This window comes from Panthera tigris, chromosome B1, assembly GCF_018350195.1.
Source record: "Panthera tigris isolate Pti1 chromosome B1, P.tigris_Pti1_mat1.1, whole genome shotgun sequence".
NCBI lineage: Eukaryota > Metazoa > Chordata > Mammalia > Carnivora > Felidae > Panthera > Panthera tigris.
In genome coordinates, this window is record NC_056663.1 from 59904949 (window position 1) to 59926483 (window position 21535).

At 36.0% G+C, this 21535-nt stretch overlaps 1 protein-coding gene across 1 annotated transcript in view; it reads left to right on the top strand.

The window, feature by feature from the left end:
- Window positions 1–21535, top strand: part of LOC102953951 (DExD/H-box helicase 60) — a 182791-nt gene that overhangs the window by 101168 nt on the left and 60088 nt on the right. The window contains exons 14-24 of the mRNA XM_042983654.1: window positions 170–285; window positions 1775–1935; window positions 4032–4284; window positions 5844–6010; window positions 6554–6712; window positions 8484–8633; window positions 11146–11265; window positions 12412–12507; window positions 14089–14204; window positions 14928–15058; window positions 15145–15254. Coding sequence (XP_042839588.1) covers window positions 170–285; window positions 1775–1935; window positions 4032–4284; window positions 5844–6010; window positions 6554–6712; window positions 8484–8633; window positions 11146–11265; window positions 12412–12507; window positions 14089–14204; window positions 14928–15058; window positions 15145–15254 — 1579 coding nt within the window. The remainder of the gene's footprint in view (window positions 1–169; window positions 286–1774; window positions 1936–4031; window positions 4285–5843; window positions 6011–6553; window positions 6713–8483; window positions 8634–11145; window positions 11266–12411; window positions 12508–14088; window positions 14205–14927; window positions 15059–15144; window positions 15255–21535) is intronic.

A 21535-nucleotide genomic window follows, 5' to 3' on the forward strand; every position in this document is an offset into this window, starting at 1 on the left:
TAAACTGCTTTTTGGATTCTAACACCCACATCATCTTACAGAAAGAGGAAAGGTGGCTGTGATTTTTTAAAAATATTAAAAAATGAAATCTAAAAAAATAAAATCTGTGCTGTGTTCTGTTTGGAAGCATGAAATTTAAAATACGCATATATTTCTTTTTGTATCATAGCAATGATCCTGTTGTAACTTCACTGGTTAAACAAAAGGAATTTGATGAACTTGTGCATTGGCATTCTCACAGACCGCTTAGTGATGATTATGACAGGACAAAGTGTCAATTTGATGGTGAGTACTGTGACTCTGGTAAAATAAATTAAAATCAATTTCAGTCTCTGCTTTTTATTTTGTGAAAAATTATCAGGTTAGGAGCCACAGTTATACTTCTTTTTTTTTCTTTAATTTTTTTTGAGAGAGAGCTCATATGCATGTGCACGCAACTGGGAGAAAGACAGAGTGAGAGGCAGAGAGAGAATCTTAAGCAGACTCAGGGTTCGATTTCACAAGTGTGAGATCATGACCTGAGCTGAAATCAAGAGTCAGACACTTAACTGACTGAGCTACCCAGGCACCCTATAAGTTATATTTCTTGAATAATGATAGTCTACAAGGTATTTAGATGTATGACAGTAAAGATGGTAATGAAGAAGTCCCACTTCGTTTACTGATAGTCATAGGTACACAGGTATGCAGATGTCCTAGGAAGTGAACCAATCCTGCATTTGTCCCCATAAAAATTAGAAGCTGTTTTAAAGAGATATGGTTTATAGTTAAAATGCCTGTGTATTCCTTGAAGTTCAAAACACCAAGGCCATAGTCTTTCAAGCAATTTCAGCTGCTTTTACCTCACCCAGTTGATTACGTGTACCAAGTTCTAGCATTTTATGTACCTTCCTGCTGAGGACGGTTAGAACTGCAAAAAGAGGCCCATGAAATCACTAACAGTCGATCCATAGAGATCGAATTAGGGATCTTGTCTCATTGGTTCCCTTGTCTTCATCTCACTTTTGTCTATCCTGACACTTAACCTCCACCCTTCTTCAAGTTGACAAAACTTACAGAAGAATTGAGGAATGTGCATAGTAAGCTCGCTCATATGAAATACTTGTCAGTCTGCGTTTATAAATGGCTACTAAGATCCTGAAAGATGTGGGGGGGGGTCTTTTAGATTAACCATTAATATCCTTCAAAGTGGTTTAATTTGATATATGTAGATATAGACACAGAAAAATTAACCAGCTTAATTATTGTCTAAATTGTAGTTTGTTTTGGGTGTGGGAGCAAGTCATACCTTGATTGTTGGGATTCCCTGTGTCATTGGATTTTTCCATAGTGAAAGTATTCTTCAGTTGCTAAGCTGTTGGCTCTGCAGCTATGGTTGGAGTAAGGATTTTCCTATCAAGTGATGCCAGAAGCCAGAATATCTAAGATGGATATATTCTAGATTTTGCCCCTACCTTCTTCTTAAACTCGTTCACAGGGCACATAACAGAGGTAATGCCTAGAATCTGTCATTCTTTGTAGCATCCTGATATTTGCTTTGGGGGGTAGACAGTGAAAGAGTGTTTTGTCACTTCTGTCCTTTAAATAAGGTAAGGAATTATTCCATAGACAAGATTTAGCCTGACTTAAGATTTCCTCTTTAACAAAAGTAAATCAGACTAAATTACTATTCCAAACTAAAAAGTACATGTGTGCGTGGGATGGTATGAAGAATTAGTGAGAATGTTATTGAAAAAAAATAATAGTTTTACATTTCAAGTCTTTTCTTTTTCAGAAAAATCTAGAGATCCTCGTTTTCTTAGGTCTGTGCAGAAGTATCATGTTTTTCAACGATTTTATGGGAGCTCATTAGAATCAGTCTCTCCAAAAGTTGTTGTAACTCAAGCTGTCAACCCAAAGAGCAATTTCAGTGTACCCAAGAACAAAAAGGCACATGTAGGTTCTATTAATTCTATCACATTTAAAACTTTTTTTTTCCTTTTCTTAAGTTGATATTTGCTCAATTCCTTTGGTAGTTTCTTTCCATGCTATGCTTTTTCTTTTTATATATGATCGTTGGATTATTTATTATTTATTTGCTAAGAAAGTCTAACCTCCATATAAAAGGTTATATATGATCCCCTGTGCATAATAAAATATATATATGTATTTGGAAAAGAATATAAGATATTAAGTTACTAAAGGCTTGGATTTAGAAATGTTGAAGTAAAATTAAAAATATAGTTCTTTGGGAGTTCTGGTCTATGATGACAATATAGGAATTTCCTGAAGTCACCTCCTCCTATAGACATAATGAATTTACAGAGACATACAGAAGAATTCTCCATGAAGACAATCCAGAAACTAGGGAAAGAACTCCTACACATTGAACAAATGAGAAAAAACCCACAATGAAACAGGTAGAAGAGGCTGAGACACGTTGTCGCCAAAAACTCCACCACTGGTGCAGGGACACAATTGGGAGAGAACTCACAAGTCTTCAGTTTTTCCCTCAGGAGGAAAGGATTGGGACCAAAATTTTGGGTCTAGCACCCCAACATTTTAGTTCCACCTGAGGAATGAGCCTCCCTAAAACATCTAGCTTTGAAATGCCAACAAAGCTTGCATCCACAAGACCCACAAGACTTTAGCCTGGCTATCTCCCCAGGGCTCAGCACAGAGGCAGCATACCAAACTGCTCATTCCCTATCTTTCTCCAAAAGAGGCTGATTTGCATACTTTAAAAACAGGGAAAGAGGGCTATAAGCATTGTTCTAGAGAAAACTATCAAATCACAAAGGAAGAGAAAAAGAGAAGAATAAAGTCAGAAAAAAATTAGTGGCAATAGTAAGTCAATACCTACTAACAGTTAATTTAAATATAAATGGCCTAAATTCTCCAATCAAAAGACATAGAATGGCTGAATGCACACTAATACTAATACTAATATTAATATTTCATTTATAATTGTATCAAAATATCTAGACATAAATTTTACCAAGGAAGTAAAACACCTGTGCTCTGAAAACTATAAAACATCAATGAAAGAAATTGAAAGTGACAAAAAAATGGAAAGATACTCCATGCTCTTCTATTAGAAGAATTATTGTTGTCAAAATGTCCATACTACTCAAAACAATATACAGATTTAATGCATTCCCTATCAAACTACCAACAACATTTTTCACAGAACTAGAACAAATAATCCTAAAATTTGTATGGAACCATAAAAGACCGCAAATAGTCAAAGTAATTTTGAAAAAAAGAACAAAACTGGAAGTATCACAATATATACACAAGATATACTACAAAACAGCATGATATTGGCACAAAAACAGACACATAGATCAATAGAACAGAATAGAGAGCCCAGAAAGAAACCCACACATATATGGTTGTTTCAAGAAAAAGGAGGCAAGAATATATAATGGGGGGAAAGACAGTTTAATAAATGGTGCTGGGAAAATTGGACATCTGCCTGCAAAAGAATGAAAGTAGACTCCTACCATATAACATGCACAAGAATCAACTCAAAATAAAGGCTTGAATAAAAGACCTAAAACCATGAAACTCCTAGAAGAAAATGGGGTAAGTGCCTTGGCACTTACTGCCCCTACAATTCTCCAATTTGTTTTTTGCAGGTTAATAAATTGGGTTGGTGAAAGTATAGTAAAGTGGGTCCATATTGTATTTAATCCATTACAGGGAGAGCAGCAGGAACAAATAAATGCAGGAGACATGAAAAAACAATGGCCTGATGTTTCTGATCTACACCACTTGAAACCTGCAAAATTATTTGTGGAGAGGCTTTGTAGTCTTAAATTTAATTGTCATAAATTTTCAATTAACAGAGGCTTTAAGAAACAGATACTAGGAAAAAAAAAAGGAAACAGATACTGAAATTAAAGTTGTTCCTATTCAAGAATGGGATGGTTGTCAAAATAATCAATATAGACTTAAAAGTATTCTCCCATATGTGAAATTTAATCTTGAGATATTTCCAACTTCTTTTATGGTATGTTTTTTGCTTTTTTGTTTTCCTTTTTGGTCAGGAGACCAAGGCTGAAATAATTACTAGAGAGAATAAGAAGAGGTTACTTGCTAAGGAAGAACAAAAAGAGGAGAAAAAATGGAATGCTGTGTCATTTTCTATTGAAGAGGAAATGAAGGAGAACTTAATCTCTGGAATAAAGAACCTGGAAGATTTTTTAAAATCATGTAAAAGTAACTCTGTGAAATTTCGAGTTGAAATGGTCGCGTTAACTGCCTGCTTGAAAGCGTGGAAAGAACAGTGTCGCGGTAAAGGTATGTGACTCTATATTTTTTGCTTTGATAACTGGAGAATTAATAAAATAAGGTAATGATAATGGATGTCATTTATTAACTGGAAATTTGTGTTAGAAGCCTTAGATGCATTATGTGATTTTATCCTTACAAAATCCCTCTAAGTCTTATTACTTCTTTTATCAGTGAGCAGTGAAATCTCAGAGAGAGTCTAAGTAGCAAATATACAGCACATTCCTAAACAAATTCAAATCCAATCAGTCAAAGATAGGCTTAAGAATAACTACTTCCAAAATTGTGCGCATAGTCAAGGGAACCAACCATGACGGTGAGGCTCCTTGGGAGAATCTGTCACTCATCTTTGATATCCGAAGTGCAAACATTTTCTTGCTGGGTAAAACTAAGGATTATGTTTGCTGAGCATGTTTGAATTCTTCCAAATGTTGCTATTGCTTGCATGTACTCTACTTTGCAATTTCTGTAGAATGTGGTAGAATAAAAAAGAAGAGACAAGAAGAGGAAGATAAAAGAGAAATAAAACTGGGTAGAGACATATAAATTGATAACAGGTGAATGATCATGTGCCATAATAGCTCCAAACTGACAATTCTTCCTAGTAAACCTACGTGATCTGTCCGGTTTGAGCATCTCCACACTTGAATCCATTTAACACATGGTTACCAGGTTCTTTTTTTTTTTTCCTTCTCCTCTTGTTCTGCTAACTTCAATCTCCTTTAACATAGTCAGCCTTTCATTGTGGATTCTGTCACAGTGAGAAGCATAAGATTTGGCTTATATGTTTCTCCCTAAACAACATGTTGTATCAGAATTTGCAGTTGATTGCTGCTAAGAAAGATCAGAATTCAGTGGCTTACTCTCCTGAGGGTAAGAATTCTATATTGAATTTGTTTTGTAGTCTCTTACAGTATTCAGTGGGTGTTTGGTAATATTTGTTAGATAGCTAACATATAAGCTTATTGGAGAAAAGGCGAAATTAAAAACAGCCCTAACATGGTAAGTATGGAAAGAGTAGAAGTGTGGAGGAATAAAAAAGATATTTATAACTATAAAGAAACGAAGAAGAATTAGCAAAGTCTGTATCTGGCAGTTGTAACAGACCGATTGAATTGACAGCCTCCAATGATTACACCAAATAAATGATTACACCAAATAGTTATCTGTGGTCAATAGTAGAATTCAATAAATGTTGCAAAGTTTTTAACCAGATCTTTAAAGTCATCTAAATATTTTTCTTTGACCACGGTAGAGCACACATGAAAATAATAGGTGGAGAAAAGATTTGTTGTTTCCCAGAACTCTTATACAACCTTGAACTTTAACAATCTTCTTTCTATCATGAACTATAAGATTTTTCTTTGTCTCTGTTACTTGCACAGCTATTTCCCGGCTACCCATGGAGATGATGAAGTGGGTATAGCTGCACTTTTATTACATTTTTCCTAGTCCTCTTTATTCCAAAACCTTTGTTAATGTTAAGATAGTGAATTTAACTAGGTCAGATTGATAGCCTGGATGACTAATCTTGGATGATCTTTGTATGTTGTTTATTGTTTGCCAAGGTGAAAGCACAAAAGATTTAAGTATAGCTGTTCAAATGATGAAAAGGATCCACTCCTTGATGGAAAGATACCCAGAACTTTTGCAGGAGGCAGATCAGCAACTCATAGCCAGATGTCTGAAGTACTTAGGATTTGATGAATTGACAAGTTCTTTATATCCAACCCAGGTAATTTTCAGAATAGCTCCATTTTAATAGAATAATTATTGGGTATACATAAAGTATCTTGCAAATTAAGTCACCTCTTCTAGATTTTTTTTTTATACTAACAGTATTTCCTCCAAGTTCAAAGTCATTTAGTAGTGATTCAGCTGCCTGTACTTGAGATCATCTAGAATTAGAAAATTGATACAAATGCTTGTCTGGACAAACAGACTGCCAGGTAATTTCTGCAAAGCCTTAAAACTAATCCTGTGTTTAATTCTAGCAAACAGTTTAAAAACTATATAGTAATTATTTAATTGTCTTTAAATATATTAGATTGTAGCTATAAATACCATAATGGATATTTGAAAATCTTGATGTTTATCAATATACTCACAGTTAAGATAATGATTTAGGTGGTAAAGAACTTGTTCAATAAATATTACAAAACTGAAAATGTGGTAAAATACTTTTCTCATAAAAAGTGCTCAGTAATAAATATTTTAATTATTTAAACAATGTTATAGTTTAAAATCACTTTCCAAATGGACTTTTGAATTAATATAGGTTGTAGGAGATGACATAGAGGAGAAGAAAATGGATAAATATTCAGTTGGCATGGGACCAGTTCGGTTTCAACTACAATACATGGGCCATTATTTGATACGAGATGAGAGAAAAGATCCAGATCCCAGAGTTCAGGATTTTATTCCTGACACGTGGCAGGTAATAATTGAATGAAACAAAAATTTTATTTTATTTGTATTTTATTATTAAATGTTATCTCAGAAACTTTTCATTATTGTGGCTTTACATCTTATATTTGGCATGAACTTAATATTGAGTCCTGTCGTTTAAAATTATTTCGTCATTGAAAATGTCATTGGTAAATTCTTTTTCGCTTAAAGTGAAATTTTCTTTTCATTCATTTTTTTGTATATTGACCATTGCCTAGGAGGTACTTTGATGAATTCACATACATATTTTTAAAGTTGTCTGTGTGTCATCCAGTTGTATCATTGCGGAGCAATCTCTGTGTTTTCCCTGTGTCAATAGGATTTCACATGTAAATGTGCCCAATTTTGGTAGTTTAAATAGTACAGCAATTATTCAGATATTTACATGCTACACATGTCACCATAGTAGTCATTCTTCTATAAATAAATGTAAAATTGATGGATATAAAAATTAGAATTAAATGGTGTGGTTCTGCATAGATTGGACTAAAAAAATTGCTGATAAATTGAACATGTTTACCTATAAAAGTACAATTTCATAGGTTCAATCAAACAGACTTCCAGTTCAGAATATGACTTTATCTTAAGAAGTTGTGGTTTATATATACAATGGAATACTGGTTGGCAATGAGAAAGAACGAAATACGGTCTTTTGTAGCAACATGGGTGGAACTGGAGAGTGTTATGCTAAGTGAAATAAGTCATACAGAGAAAGACAGATACCCTATGTTTTCACCCTTATGTGGATCCTGAGAAACTTAACAGAAGACGGTGGGGGAAGGGAAGGGGAAAAAAAATGTTACAGAGAGGGAAGGAGGCAAACCATAAGAGACTCTTAAATACTGAGAACAAACTGAGGGTTGATGGGGGGTGGGGCGGGAGGGGAAAGTGGGTGATGGGCATTGCGGAGGGCACTTGTTGGGATGGGCACTGGGTGTTATATGGAAACCAATTTGACAATAAATAATCATATTAAAAAAACAGAATGTGACTTTATCTTATATTGATGATGGTGGGATATCTTAAAAATCTCCCCCCTCCTTTTCAGTAATGAGAGGACTAGTTCCTTACTTTAGTGCAGGACACAAAGCAGCCAGGTGCTCTCCATTAATCCTCCACACATTTCAATTCTTTTGATGTACACTTTATTTTGAGGTGTGGCCCAGAGTGGACCTAGATGAAGAATGTGCAGACTGAGGTTTGGGATGTTTTTCCATCTTCTGCCAAATCATATGATTCTTTGATTATTCATCATTTTGATGAATAAAAGCATAAACTGAAAATTTCACATACCCTCCAAAGGAGGGATCTGGTATTCTTCTATATACAAAGTAAAAGATAACTGGTAAAATTATGAATGGTTGATTTTTTTTCTCCTCAGCTACCTTTTCACCATCATAAAAAATACATACTGGTTACTTCTTAGAACTTCATTTCTCAAAGCCTTTGGAGAAGAGCTGTACTTAGTCAATGAAAAATACTTAGAAAAAAAAATCTTCCCAATGACAAGATACTTTCTTCAGTCTCAGTCTCCATTTTTCACACACAAACCTACCTCTGGATGCTCAAAAGCGTAACAATTCTCTCTTCTGAGAGAATGCCGCGAGTTCTTCAGACTTTCCTGTTACGTTTCTTCATGTGTTTTCAACTCCCAGTTATTCCATTTGAAGTTCAGAAAAATATTGGAAGTGCATTCATATATTTGTTTTGGTAACATGCTGTTCCTGTTATCCACATGAATGGTGTTCTGAACCCTGCAGCGTGAACTCCTCGATGTTGTGGATAATAATGAGTCAGCAGTGATTGTTGCCCCAACGTCCTCGGGCAAAACCTATGCTTCCTACTACTGCATGGAGAAAGTGCTGAAGGAGAGCAATGAAGGGGTGGTCGTGTATGTTGCACCAACAAAGGTAGCGCTCACGTGACTTGAATTTTCTCTTTCATTCCTGAACGTCCTCTTTTAAAATAATGCATCTAGTCATGTGGTGAATCTATTTCACTTTTTGTTATTTATTTATTTTCCAGTTTTCTTAATCTATAATTGGCATATAACATTATTGTGTTATTTAAGGTGTACCAAACATAATTCGGTATGTGTGTATATTGTGAAATGATTGCCATGGTGAGTTTAGTTAACGCCCATCACCTCATATAGCTACAAACTCTTTTAGTGATGAGAACTTTTAAGATCTATATATACTCTTAGTAACATCCAGCTATGCAGTACAGTGTTGTTAAACATAGTCACCATGCTCTACATTACATATCTACTACTTATTTTAAAACTGGAAATTCGTACCTTTTGTCCACCTTCACTCATTTCATCCATCCCCTCTTACCCCTACCCTCTGGTACCCACCGATTTATTCTCTGTTTCCAGAACTTTCACTTTGTTTTTTGACCCGCATTTTCCCCTGCCAGTTTCAGAGGCCAAAATAACACTTTTCTTAGAGCCATTGTGAGGAAAAAGTCTGGTCTTGGGATTTTGTCATTCAGTATTATATTTGAATTGAGAGAAGCACCCACACTTTGCTGGGCAATGTTGAGTCTCTTAGGAATCTAATACTGCCTTTCCAGAATTTATGAGATTGATCTAATCTGCTGTTGGGCATTTGTGACTGGCCTGTTTCTCAAGCCAGATTGGTTTGCCATTTTTCTTTTATGTCTATTACTGCCTAATGTTGAGCTTAAAAACAGAAAGTATGATCTTTGTTGTTCAGGAGAAAGTTTGATTTATGGCAAGTATGTTTGTATTTCCTCATTCATGACCCTTTGCTTGTAATGTGATTACTCTTAGGAAAGGCAAATTTAGTTGAGATAACTTTAATTCTATAGATTAAAGTGAATTCAAATTCCATTTCAGTTTCTAGGAAAATGTGTAAAGTTTAGTGACTTGTGGTCAGCCTGAGAACGAGATTGATCAGTACGGTTTATTGAAATCAGGCCCTATTATTTTTTATTGTAGCTTTTTGGTTTTTCATGGCTATTAAAACATTAAGTGCTCATTGCAGGAATTAATAATATTTATCAAGAAAAATTAAGCTAACCAGAGATGGAATTTTAGTAAGTCAACACTGTACATATTGCCAAATTACTCTCTTAAAAGTTTAAATCCATTTTTATTTCCACTGGCACGTATGGCAGTGTATAGTCTCTTTTCTTCTCCAACATTTCTATTATCACTTGAAAAGTATCTGCCATAAAAATAAAGTTTCTGCGATACTGACAGGTGAAAACTTCTCTCAGATTTCAGTTTGCGTTTCTGTGATCACTAGTCCTTTGGGTATCTTTATGTGATTTTTTTTGGACATTGACATTTTGTTTTTGTAATTTTTTTAATGTTTACTTATTCTTGACAGAGAGACAGAGAGAGAGACAGAGTGCGAGCAGGGGAGGGGCAGAGAGAGAGGGAGACAGAGAATCCCAAGCAGGCTCCAGGCTCTGAGCTGTCAGCACAGAGCCCGATGTGGGGCTCGAGCTCACGAACTGTGAGATCATGACCTGAGCAGAAATTGGACGTTCAACCAACTGAGCCACCCAGGCGCCCCTGGACATTGACATTTCTTTATTCATGAACTACTTGTGGATGCATTTGCCCATGTTTTGATTTTTAAGGAAGAAGTGGGCTTTTCATTTTATTAGGTTGTTAGAGTTTTGTATACTAAGTATATTATTCTTTATATGTTATAATAAATATACTTTTATTTTGGCTTTTTACTATATTGGGTCATATAAATGATAATAATCTGTTCATATCTTTGTGTAGTCAGGCTTATCAATGTTTTCATTTAGTATTTCCGTGTGTGGGCTCAGATATATGAAAATATATGAAAATGTTCACTTTTAGTGTCTTTATGTGTATGTTTTAACCTTTATGTTTTAATCTATGTGGATTTTGGGGGGGGGGCGTGTGCATAAGTGTGAAATAGATGTTCATAGATTTCCACATACTCAGTTCCACTAGCCAGGCTACCTACTTGATCCAAAGTATTCATGTATCTATATTTAAACTTTAGGTATCTGAAGGAAGTCCCCAAATATGAGAACTACAAATCTGACTATCCTTCACTTGATCTTTCTTTTATAGTAGACTCACAGCTTCTTTCTAAGCCTTTGTCAAAGGTATTCAGCTATTTTCTTTCTTATGTGTGAGCAACATTTCCTGTTTTTTCTGATTAAGCCATTTTTTTCCCATTTTACTTTAAGTTGAGGTTTATCAATGAGGTTCACATGCTTAGTCAAATATCTCAAAGAGAATATGTGAGTGTATTTAGAGTAGATGGGTATAAGAAAGGGGCTGTTAAGCTTCTGTACTTGTAGTCATACATATTTTTAGACTGTTCCTGTTGTTCTCTGAGGTTTCACCCGTGCTTTATTATGTGATTATTGAATCTCTTCCTTTATCAATCCTTTATCAATCAGGCCCTTGTTAATCAAGTGGCAGCAACTGTTCAGAGTCGTTTTACCAAAAATCTGCCAAATGGTGAAGCTCTATGTGGTGTTTTTACAAGGGATTATCGTCATGATGCCCTAAACTGTCAGGTAGGATATATTAATTAATGCATTTATTATTAAATTACTTAATAGTACTAATATATGTTTCTTATACTAGAGATTCCACATCTGCACAAAGCCTTGTGGAAATATTTTTTTTGAATTTACAAGAGATGAATGACTTTACAGAAAATTTAATATTGTTATATTCCAAAGAGTGAGAACTAGCAGTCGTCTTTCTCTGAGGATGCTTAAATTTTGATTTCATCTTTCAGTTATTGTTTCCTGCATCATCTTGATTTATAAATGGATTCAAAATGATCTGAAGAATCCAATGTTATTAAAAATTCACAAACACTGATTTCTAACAAGAATTACTTTGTCTTGCTAATTAGGAAACTCTTACTGTTCTTGATGAGTAGGATACTCATCATAATTTCAAAAATGTTGTGTTATTGATAGAATACCTGACACTAAGTAAATCATAGATAGTTTTCCTCCTTAACGAATTCATAAATAAACAAGTAAGACTGAACAAAAAGTGAAAAGATGATCGTAGAACACAGCAGAGCAGGCATGAAGATATGCTACCCAGACTGCCTCTCAAGGACAGTTTTGCTGCCCAAATGTGGCGAGGGTGGTCAAGACAAATACTAGCTGTCAGTTCCTCCAGCTCTGCCTCCACAGTCTGTGTCCTGTGGCTGAGTTAGGCTAGAGTATGAACACCGGGACATTTTGGCCTGATATGGACTATTTCTGACAACCAGTATTCACTCCAGAATTCTGAGCCAGGTTGGCCAGGGTTTCTTCAGGCTTGTTTTGAAGGTTAGCTCCTTCCTCAGCCCAATCCTGCTTCTCCCCATGTTTGAAAATAGAAATTCTTCAAACAAAACTATCTCAGGGTCTGATTTTGAGGAAATAAACCTGTGATGATTAACTCTGTTTGTATTGCTTTGAATGCTTATAGATAAGAATTTTAAACTTCAAACTGATATTTTGCCACTTTGATGCATAAGAATTATAGTTTCATAAGGTTCAACCTAATATATCACAATTTTAAAGAAACATTCTCAAAAGTAATACTATATCCTAGTTATTAGCAGGTACATTTAGGAGTTATAACTCTATATTCTTATAACAAAGTCTGCACATAGTAAGTACTCAAAATGTTTGTTTATGCAATGTTATTTTTAGGTACTTATTACAGTGCCTGCCTGCTTTGAAATTCTGCTGTTATCTCCTCATCGCCAAGCATGGGTGAAAAGGATCAGATATGTTATATTTGATGAGGTAGGTTTGGTATTATTTCTCTAGGTTGATTTCCTAGTGTGCATAAGTGTTATAATGAAGATATTTGGTGCTTCAAGACATCTGTCCCTTTGTGTAGAGTTCAGGTTTGGTGGTGGCGGGGGTGGGGGAGGTGCTGCCTTTTAAATGGTTTCCCCAGTGAATCATATGTCTTTTGGCTCTGTTTTCCTGTTGTGATTCAATAGGGGTTATTAGTATATGCTGCGGAACTCTATGTGGCAAAGATACCTGCTATTGGTGACTACTGTTTCAGGGGAGCACAATCAACCACCATGGCATAAGTTTTCCTGGACAGAGATTTCAAAATCCAAACTTTGATCTCTAAAGCAAAGAATTTTGGTCTCTAATAATAATGACAGTTATGTAAGTTATTTTATCAGTCATGGACCCAACAGGAAACAAATGGCACAGTAAAAACACAACAATTCAAGAAGAGAGTTTTCCAAAAATGTGTGTGAGGGAAACTATAAAGATTAATACAGTAACCTAGGCTGGTAACTTACCCCTGTGCTTTAAGGGGCAAGGCAGAGAAGCAGTTACTTAGACTCAGAAGGAGATTCTGATTGAGCTAGCCACACTGTGAGTATTTATCTTAGTTGAGGGACATAGGTAGTTCAAGGTGACCATTAAGGAAAGGATCCAGTGGAACAAAGACCTCATGCTCATTCTCCTCCCTTCTTCTGATCCCTTGCCAAGGCTGTCCATTGGCCGAGTCCAGTGAAACCTGAGAATATTGGAGTTCTTTTAAAGCAATCTCTATAGGTCATTTTTTTTTGGCCACAGAGAGCAGGATGGAAAACAATGGAGATTTATAGGGGCAAATAGAAGATATTTACATTTTTATAATAGGAATTAATATCTTGTTTCATGTGTAAAGGAAGATACTGAAGAAATTTAATTAGAGACATGGCCTGATCGAATTTATCTTTTAGACCTATCATTCTGGCTAATGATATGAAGAATGCTGGGGGCATTAAAGGAAGCTAGGATAATAGTCAGGAGGATATTGTGGTAGTGCACTGAGATGTGATGATGACTTGGCTGGCAGTAGACATGCAGAGAAATGCATAGAATTGAAAGAAATTTCCGGAATAAGAGAAAGAGGAATTATTGATGGATTGGTTATGAGGATTAAAGAAAATTTGTGTAGGGGTGCGTGGGTAGCTCAGTTGGTTAAACGTTGAACTCTTGATTTCGGCTCTGGTCATGATCTCACGTTTCGTGGGATGGAGGCCCCTGTTGTACTCTGTGCTGATGGCACTAACAGTGTGGAGCCTGATTGGAATTTCTCTCTGTCTCTCCCTCTCTTTCTCTCCTCCTCCCTACCTCTCTCTCTCTTTCTTTCTCCCTCTCTCTCAAAAGTAAGTAAATAAATATTTTTAAAAAACAAGAAAATACATGTCAAATTTTTCTATTATCTGGATTTGGGGATATTTATAAAAACTTTGTATGGGCAGTTAAAGGTAACAGGAAAGTGTGTATGATGATCCAAGCTCTTACGTCCTGTTTTAATTTGCTATTTTTAAGTAAGCTTTTCAAAGGAGAAATTTTTTGCTTTAATAGGTCCATTGTCTTGGTGGAGAAATTGGAGCAGAAGTCTGGGAGCATCTCCTTGTCATGATCCGATGTCCCTTTTTGGCTCTTTCAGCTACCATAAGTAACCCTGAACATCTTACTGAGTAGGCCTTATGTTCCAATTTATATAAATGCTTTGTATTTAAAATTTTATACTTTCTATATGGGTTCTGACGAGTTTCATAACATTCTGGTGAGTTTATTAACTTATCTCCGACTATTTAAGGAACAGAACATCAATAGCACCTCCTAGCAGGTGCTGAGAAAGGCCACACTTAATAAAAGAAAATCAAGGAATGTCCCAGGCAGATCTGCAATTGAGTAGAAAATTTCTTTCATATCCCTAAAAAAGTTCACTTTAAGTGATAGATCTGTGTTCTTTGTGGAAAATGTGGAAAATGAGGCACAGAGAGTGTCAGTGATTCAACCAAGAACCACAGATAGCAGTAAGGAGGCTGGGATTCAGTCTCAGGTAGTATACCTCCAGGGCCTATTCCTTTAAGTACAATTTTTAAGGCATATGAAAATTTTAAAAATGTTTATTTATTATTGAGAAACAGAGAAAGATTATGAACATGGGAGGGGCAGAGAGAAGGGGAGACCCAGAATCCAAAGCAGTCTCCAGGCTCTGAGCTGTCAGCACAGAGCCCGACGCGGGGCTCGAACTCACAAACTGTGAGATCGTGACCTAAGCCGAAGTCTGATGCTTAACCGACTGAGCCACTCAGGCACCCCAGCATATGAGATTTTCTTTATTTAAAATATTTAATGTCACAAAAAGTACTACTATATTACTGCTTACATGATACGTAAATTTATCTTTTAAGGTGGCTACAATCAGTAAAACGCTACTGGAAACAAGAAGACAATACAATGGGAAAAAATAGAAATGCTGGCTATTGTGCCAGTTCTCACAAATATCAGTTTCGAATGAAGGAATCATATAAAGTTAGACTTGGTATGTTTGGAATTTTTCTTTTGCTCTAAAATCAGTCCAGTCCTTATGTGTCCATTGATTTGGAAATTCTTGTTCTTCATTGTTAGTGCTCTATGGAGAGAGATACAATGATTTAGAGAAGCATATATGTTCAATAACACATGATGACATCTATTTTGATCATTTTCACCCATGTGCTGCACTAACAACAGATCATGTAAGTAATACTTTACCCATATCTGTTATGAGTAATATAAATTACTTGTATATATATTATAATTGAAAAGCTGCCTACATGATTCTTACCAGAATTATAGACTACATACTTTATATCAGATATTTTACCTTAGTTTTCTTTTTTACTTTGTTTATTGTATATATTTGACACGTAGCATAAATTTAAGGTGTATAACATGTTATTTTGATGTACTTCTATATTGTAAAATAATTGTTATAACAATATTTAGCACCTCTATCACATTACATAATTATAGTACAATATTATTATCCATATTTATTATATTGTACATTAAATTTCTATGTCTTATTTACTCATTGCAAGTTTGTACCATTAAACAACACTGATCTTACCACCCACCCTACCGTACATCCCCCGATAACCGTCATTTTACTGTGTTTTTTACGAGTTTGACTTTTTCAGATTCCACATGTAAGTGATACCACGCAGTTACTTGTCTTTCTCTGACTTATCTCTGTATAACTTATAATGTGATCAAGGTGCATCATGTTGTTTCAAACAGCAGGATATCCTCCTTTCTCAGGGTTGAATAATATTTCTAACCTTAGTTTTTTTAAAAGTAACAAAAATAACTTTGTAGTCTTCAATGAACCCTCAGTGGTGTCTGGATTTACAACGCTTGAAAATGGTGAAAAATTTTAACCTGAAGTTTTTTGGTTAATTTTATTTATTCTTAGAGATTTTCTTTGTTCATTTTCCTTCTTCTCAACATGCATGTCTCTCCATCCACTTCTGTGACACTGACTCTTAGTGCACAACTATATGTGGACAGTTCCTAGTATATGTGAGAATCTGATCACTGAGTTAGGTTAAATAAGGAAAGGATGTTTTGCTCACATACCAGTCACAACATGATTTTTTTGGTAGCAAATTAATAAAGTAGAGGTTTGGGGACATCATTTGGGGTATTGGGGTGTCTGTGGAGGAAGATTTCTTAATTTTCCTTTCATAATTCTCTTCCTTTCTCATTCTATTCTTAGGAATGGCCCCATTCAAGCTTAATTGCCTCTCAGAGTGATAATTAGTAGTTTGTCTTCCTTCCAAAATCTGTCTTCCTTCCAAAATCCAAGTTGTCAGTTAAGCCTCCTAAAACATAATTATGATCTTGCCAAGCTTTAATGAGTGTCCTTTGGAAGTTACTGAATGCACAGCTCCTTAGCTTGGCTTCCTATGGCTTCTCTGACCTCACCCCAAAATCTGATGTATCTTACCTGGAGGTAAGATTTATATTTTACCTCATAATTTATATTGTTCCTGGAGTGTTTCACTCTAGATGCTAAATGCCAGTTGTCCAGATCCTGTTCATCTTTTATGACTCTTCTAATGTGAAACATCTTCAGAGTCCTTCTGTGACCTCCTTAGCTGGATGTAATCTTCTACTTCTATAGCATCTTGTCTGTATTTCTTGTATGACAGCAGTCATGATCAGCTTACTGCTAAAGTTACTTCTATACATGTCTCCTTTATCTTACTAGAATAACTCCTTGAAGACAAATTTTGTGTCCTTATGAGTTCCTAACAAACTGTATATAAAAGGTGCTTAATAAATGTATGGTACATAAAGACGGCCAACCTAAATTGAGCATTGAATTTGTGTTCTAATAATTGTCCATATTTTGTGTCTTGGAAACATCACAATAGTTTTAGGATGGATGTCTTGTTAATATTCCCACTTACAAATGAGGAAGGTGAGGCATAGATAATTCAGCTAACTCATTCTTGCACCATGAATAAGTGTTGGGGGCAGGTTGCAATCAAGATAGAGTACAGAGTTTGCCCTGTCATCACAGTATTCTGAGTAATCTGTTAAATAAATCCTTGAATGAGTGAATGCATGAGACTCACTATAGCTTTTGGGCAATATTGCAATGGCTTCTAAAAGCAACTGAATGAATCCTAATCCTGGTAATTTTCTTATAAATTTTATTACAAAAGTTTCTCTTTTGTGTGGCAATGGCCCAATCCAAACTCTAAATAAAACTGAACTATGGACAAAACTCCTGTGACTTAACTCACACCCCAGACTTAGAATATGGATGATAACCCACACATAAATAATAGACTTCTTTTTCTGTCTCTGCCTCTCTCTCCTTTTCTCTTTCTCTCTGTCTGCTTTTTTCTTTCCCTGTCATCACTTGGCATTTTTATAACAGCATAGTATTTAAAAAATTATTTATTTTGTGCAGGATGGTTCAAGGCAGGTTATATTTAAGTAGCAATGAGCACAGTGATTTGGAGTACCTAGCAAGAATGGCATTTTGGTCCAAGTGCCTTTCCTCTATTCTCAGTAGCTATTAATGGAGTAACTGGAAAGCAACAGAACTGCTACAGTGTGCTCTGACCCTGTGTGACTTCTGCAAAGGTCATGCTGTTGTATGAGTCTTCTTGACTTCGGGACTTTTGTAGCAGTCGTGGAGGATGTACTCAAAGGCCCGAGCATTATTAAATGTGTGTTGACAGCTGTGTGTGCAGCATATGTTTTATAGTATGTTTCCTTAAAGGAGCATCAGTGAAAAACAGGTAGATTTTTCCAAACAAGTAAAGAATTCCTGATCTTGTATAGTAAACTTCAGATTAATATGAAAGAACTGAGTGGTGAGAAAAAGCATAATAAGTTGCAGCAACATAAAGAGAAGAGCCATCCACCTTGATTGTTGCCCCTACAGCTCTATCGTAGAAATCATTTCAGAAGGGAAGGGGTGGAACAGGATGAGTAAACTGGCCTTAATCCAACTGAGGTGAAGGATTGCCCTTCCATCCATGTGAGGCTTATTTCTGGCAAAAAGCAGAGCTTGGCCTTTGCCACCAATTACCATGTCACACAGGAACAGCTGCTCACTCCTGGAGAGCTGTCAGCCCCAGGAAGTCCTTGAAAGAACTGTTGCCTCTTTTTGCTCAGTACAGATCAATGCCTACCATCACCTGTGGCGTTAGGGACAATGTAGCTTGCAAAAATAACATCATGGTATAATACTATTGTATTTACAAAGGAAGGATGGGACAAATCTGTGACCCTTTAGTTTTCTTCCTTCTGTGTCTAGGCTGGCTCAGGTTTTGCCAGTTCTTTCACTGTGTAGTGGAGAAAAATTGAATTGAATTCCCAGCTTCTAGCCACAGAGTTATTAAACTAGTTTTAAAAAATTAAGACTTATAAGTTGGTCATTGACAGTTGAGGCATCAACCACGTGCCAAGTATTTCACTAGACCTATTACGTAATCTAACTTAATTCTTTTATTTTTTTTTTAACGTTTATTTATTTTTGAGACAGAGAGAGACAGAGCATGAACGGGGGAGGGTCAGAGAGAAGGAGACACAGAATCTGAAACAGGCTCCGGGCTCTGAGCTGTCAGCACAGAGCCCGACGCGGGGCTCGAACTCACGGGCCGCAAGATCATGACCTGAGCCGAAGTCGGCCGCTTAACCCACTGAGCCACCCAGTCGCCCCGAACTTAATTCTTACAACAAATCTATGGCATAGGCAGAATTATTGTCCATTTTGGAAATGAAGAAAGCCACGCTCTGTACAAAGGTTAAATAAGAGACTTAAGAAATCATAAACATTCTAGTGACAGAAATAAGATTTATATCTTAAAAATTGTGACACATTTTGAATTTATTTTACATATATGTATTTTAGTAGGCAAAAAGTTGCCATTTTCAAGTAGTATTTTTTTTAAGTTTATTTATTTTGAGACAGAGAGAGAGAGAGAGAGAGAGAGCAGGAAAGGAGCAGAGAGAAAGGGGGAGAGAGAGAATCCCAAGCAGGCTTTGTGCTGTCAGCATAGAGCCTGACACAGGGCTCGATCCCATAAACCAAATGGTGAGATCATGCCTGAGCTAAAATCAAAAGTCCAATGCTTAAACCAAATGAGCCATTCAGGTGCCCCACCACCTTCAAGTAGTGTTAATAAAAGAACAAAATGCTAACATTCCAAAATAACATATTCAGTTATTATGTTGACATAATGCAGTCATTACTATCTAGCTAGCTTTTAATAGTCCAACTGAGAGATGCTAAATGATAATTCCATGGAATGATTTGCATCCTACAGTTTTTTCACAAGCTTAATTCAAGACTAATTGATTTTTTAACAAATATATTTGACATGTACCATTGTGAAAGCTTAAGGTGTACAACATGCTGATTGGACACATTTATATGTTGCAATATGATTGCCCTTGTAGCTTTAGCTAACACCCCTGTCAGGTCACATAATTAAGATTTTATTTTGTGGTGGCAGTAATTAAGATCTAGTCTCTTAGCATGTTTCATGTTTATAATACAGTATTGTTATCTATAATGACTATACTGTGCATTAGATCTTCAGGACTTACGTATCTACTAGTTTTAAAAGTTTAAAAATCATGCCGATGTGTGTATCTTATTTGATTTTACCACTCTATCAGGCAGAAGTACAGATATTTTAATTCCTATATTATGGATGAAGAACTAAACTGGCCTTTTTAAGTAGAATTGAAACTAAATCTTCTAATTCAAACTCTACTGTACTTTCCATTCTACCAGTTGTTGTTGTTGTTGTTGTTTTCCAAATGTGTGTGTTTGGCATGGCTTTATTGCCCAGAATTTCCAAACCTAGCTTTTAAAACTTAACAGCTACTTACTAAAACAAATGCCCTATCGTCACATAAGTTTGGAGAAATCTGTATATGATTGTCCCTTCTTTGAGATTTGACATTTCCAATGGCAAACCTTCTAGAAGCCTATTTAATAGAACACCCGTGAAAAGACACTCCCCTTTCTTTTAAAGAATACCTACTGGCATTTCAGGGATCATGGTTTGACAGGCAATTTTGTTACCAATAGTGGCTGACACCAGCAGAAAATACTACAATGCAAGCTTTTTCAGAAACAGGAATTTTTGATTTATGCTTTAAAATACTTGTGGAAAAATTAATGCCCTGCATTATCCAAAAGGCTTAAAGCAGAACCAAGGGACTGAGCTGGGGAAGAAGCTTTCTTGACTGTCCTGAAGGTGATCTGAAAGTCTTCGTGTTAAAGTTAACCAAGTTCTTATCTTAGAACTTAAGCAAGTAAGACTTGTCCCCTTTAGCCTGGGTTGGTACTCTAAAGCAAAGAATCATGTTACTAATTGAATCAATTTCAACCTGCAGGGTACAGGTTGTGTTTTCTTGTCTAAACAGTCCACCAATTTTTTAGCTTCCCAGTATTCTTGATTCGAAATGTGGAAGCATCTATAGAGAATTAGCCCAATTAAAAGGTTTGGGAAACAATAAACCCACTTTTTGAAGTTTTTTTTTTTTCCCCAATTTTGCTAAATCAAGCACACTCTTGGTTAGTATTTTGTTTGCATGTAGCACTGACCATCATTTGAACTTTTTGGTTTAGTGCTGTTTTGAAAGTCTTTGCATTCATGATAGTGACTCTGAGGCTGCTGACTGAAAAAAAGAGGAAGAACTGAACTAAAACAAAAGTATTTATTTGGGTCTTAGAATTGCAAACTGGGAAGCACAGATTTGGGTAGCAACCCAAATTTTGTCCCATTGAAAAGTAAATGCCAGAGGTCTTTATTAGCAAGGCCTGGTGTTGCAGGATTTTTTGCTTCAACTCCCCAGGTTCCTTGTCTTGTGGCTTCGAAGAATGAAGAGGTGGACACAAAATGAGCTGCAGGCAAAAGTTTATTAGAGTGTAAGATCAGAAAGGAGGAATAGTAGGAAAGCTCTCTACAGAGAGGCGACATTTGAAAGTGAATGCCTGAGAACTATAGGCTAGAGTCCTTGTTTTATAGGGTTCGGGTCGGCCCTCCCTTCCCTTCCCCCTAGTTCCTTCTCAGGTCCTACCCTCATTGGCTTGATAAGTCTAGGTGCTGGCTTGTCCCTTCGTGATTGGCTCATTTCCATTGTATGAGGGGTGGTCTATGGCCATGTCATTCCTTTTGGGTTATGCATTTTATGGTTTACTACTTATTTTTAGTTAGGTCTTTTGTCAAATTCCTGAGGGAAACCTGAGGGGGAGTGGGTGGTGTTTATTACATTCTTAAGAGGACACTTACCCCTGAGGGGGGTTTGCTGTGGTCAGACCCTCCTAGTATTGTTCCAAAATATGTGTCTTTTCCTACCCTGGTACCTCAGGTCCTAATCATTCCCTCTCTGCCTATTTTATCCTATCTTTCCCTATCAGGAAACTTACACAAGTTGTTTTCCAAAATTATGATTGGAAGATGTGATGACATTTTATAATTTATTGGTTTTCTGAGTA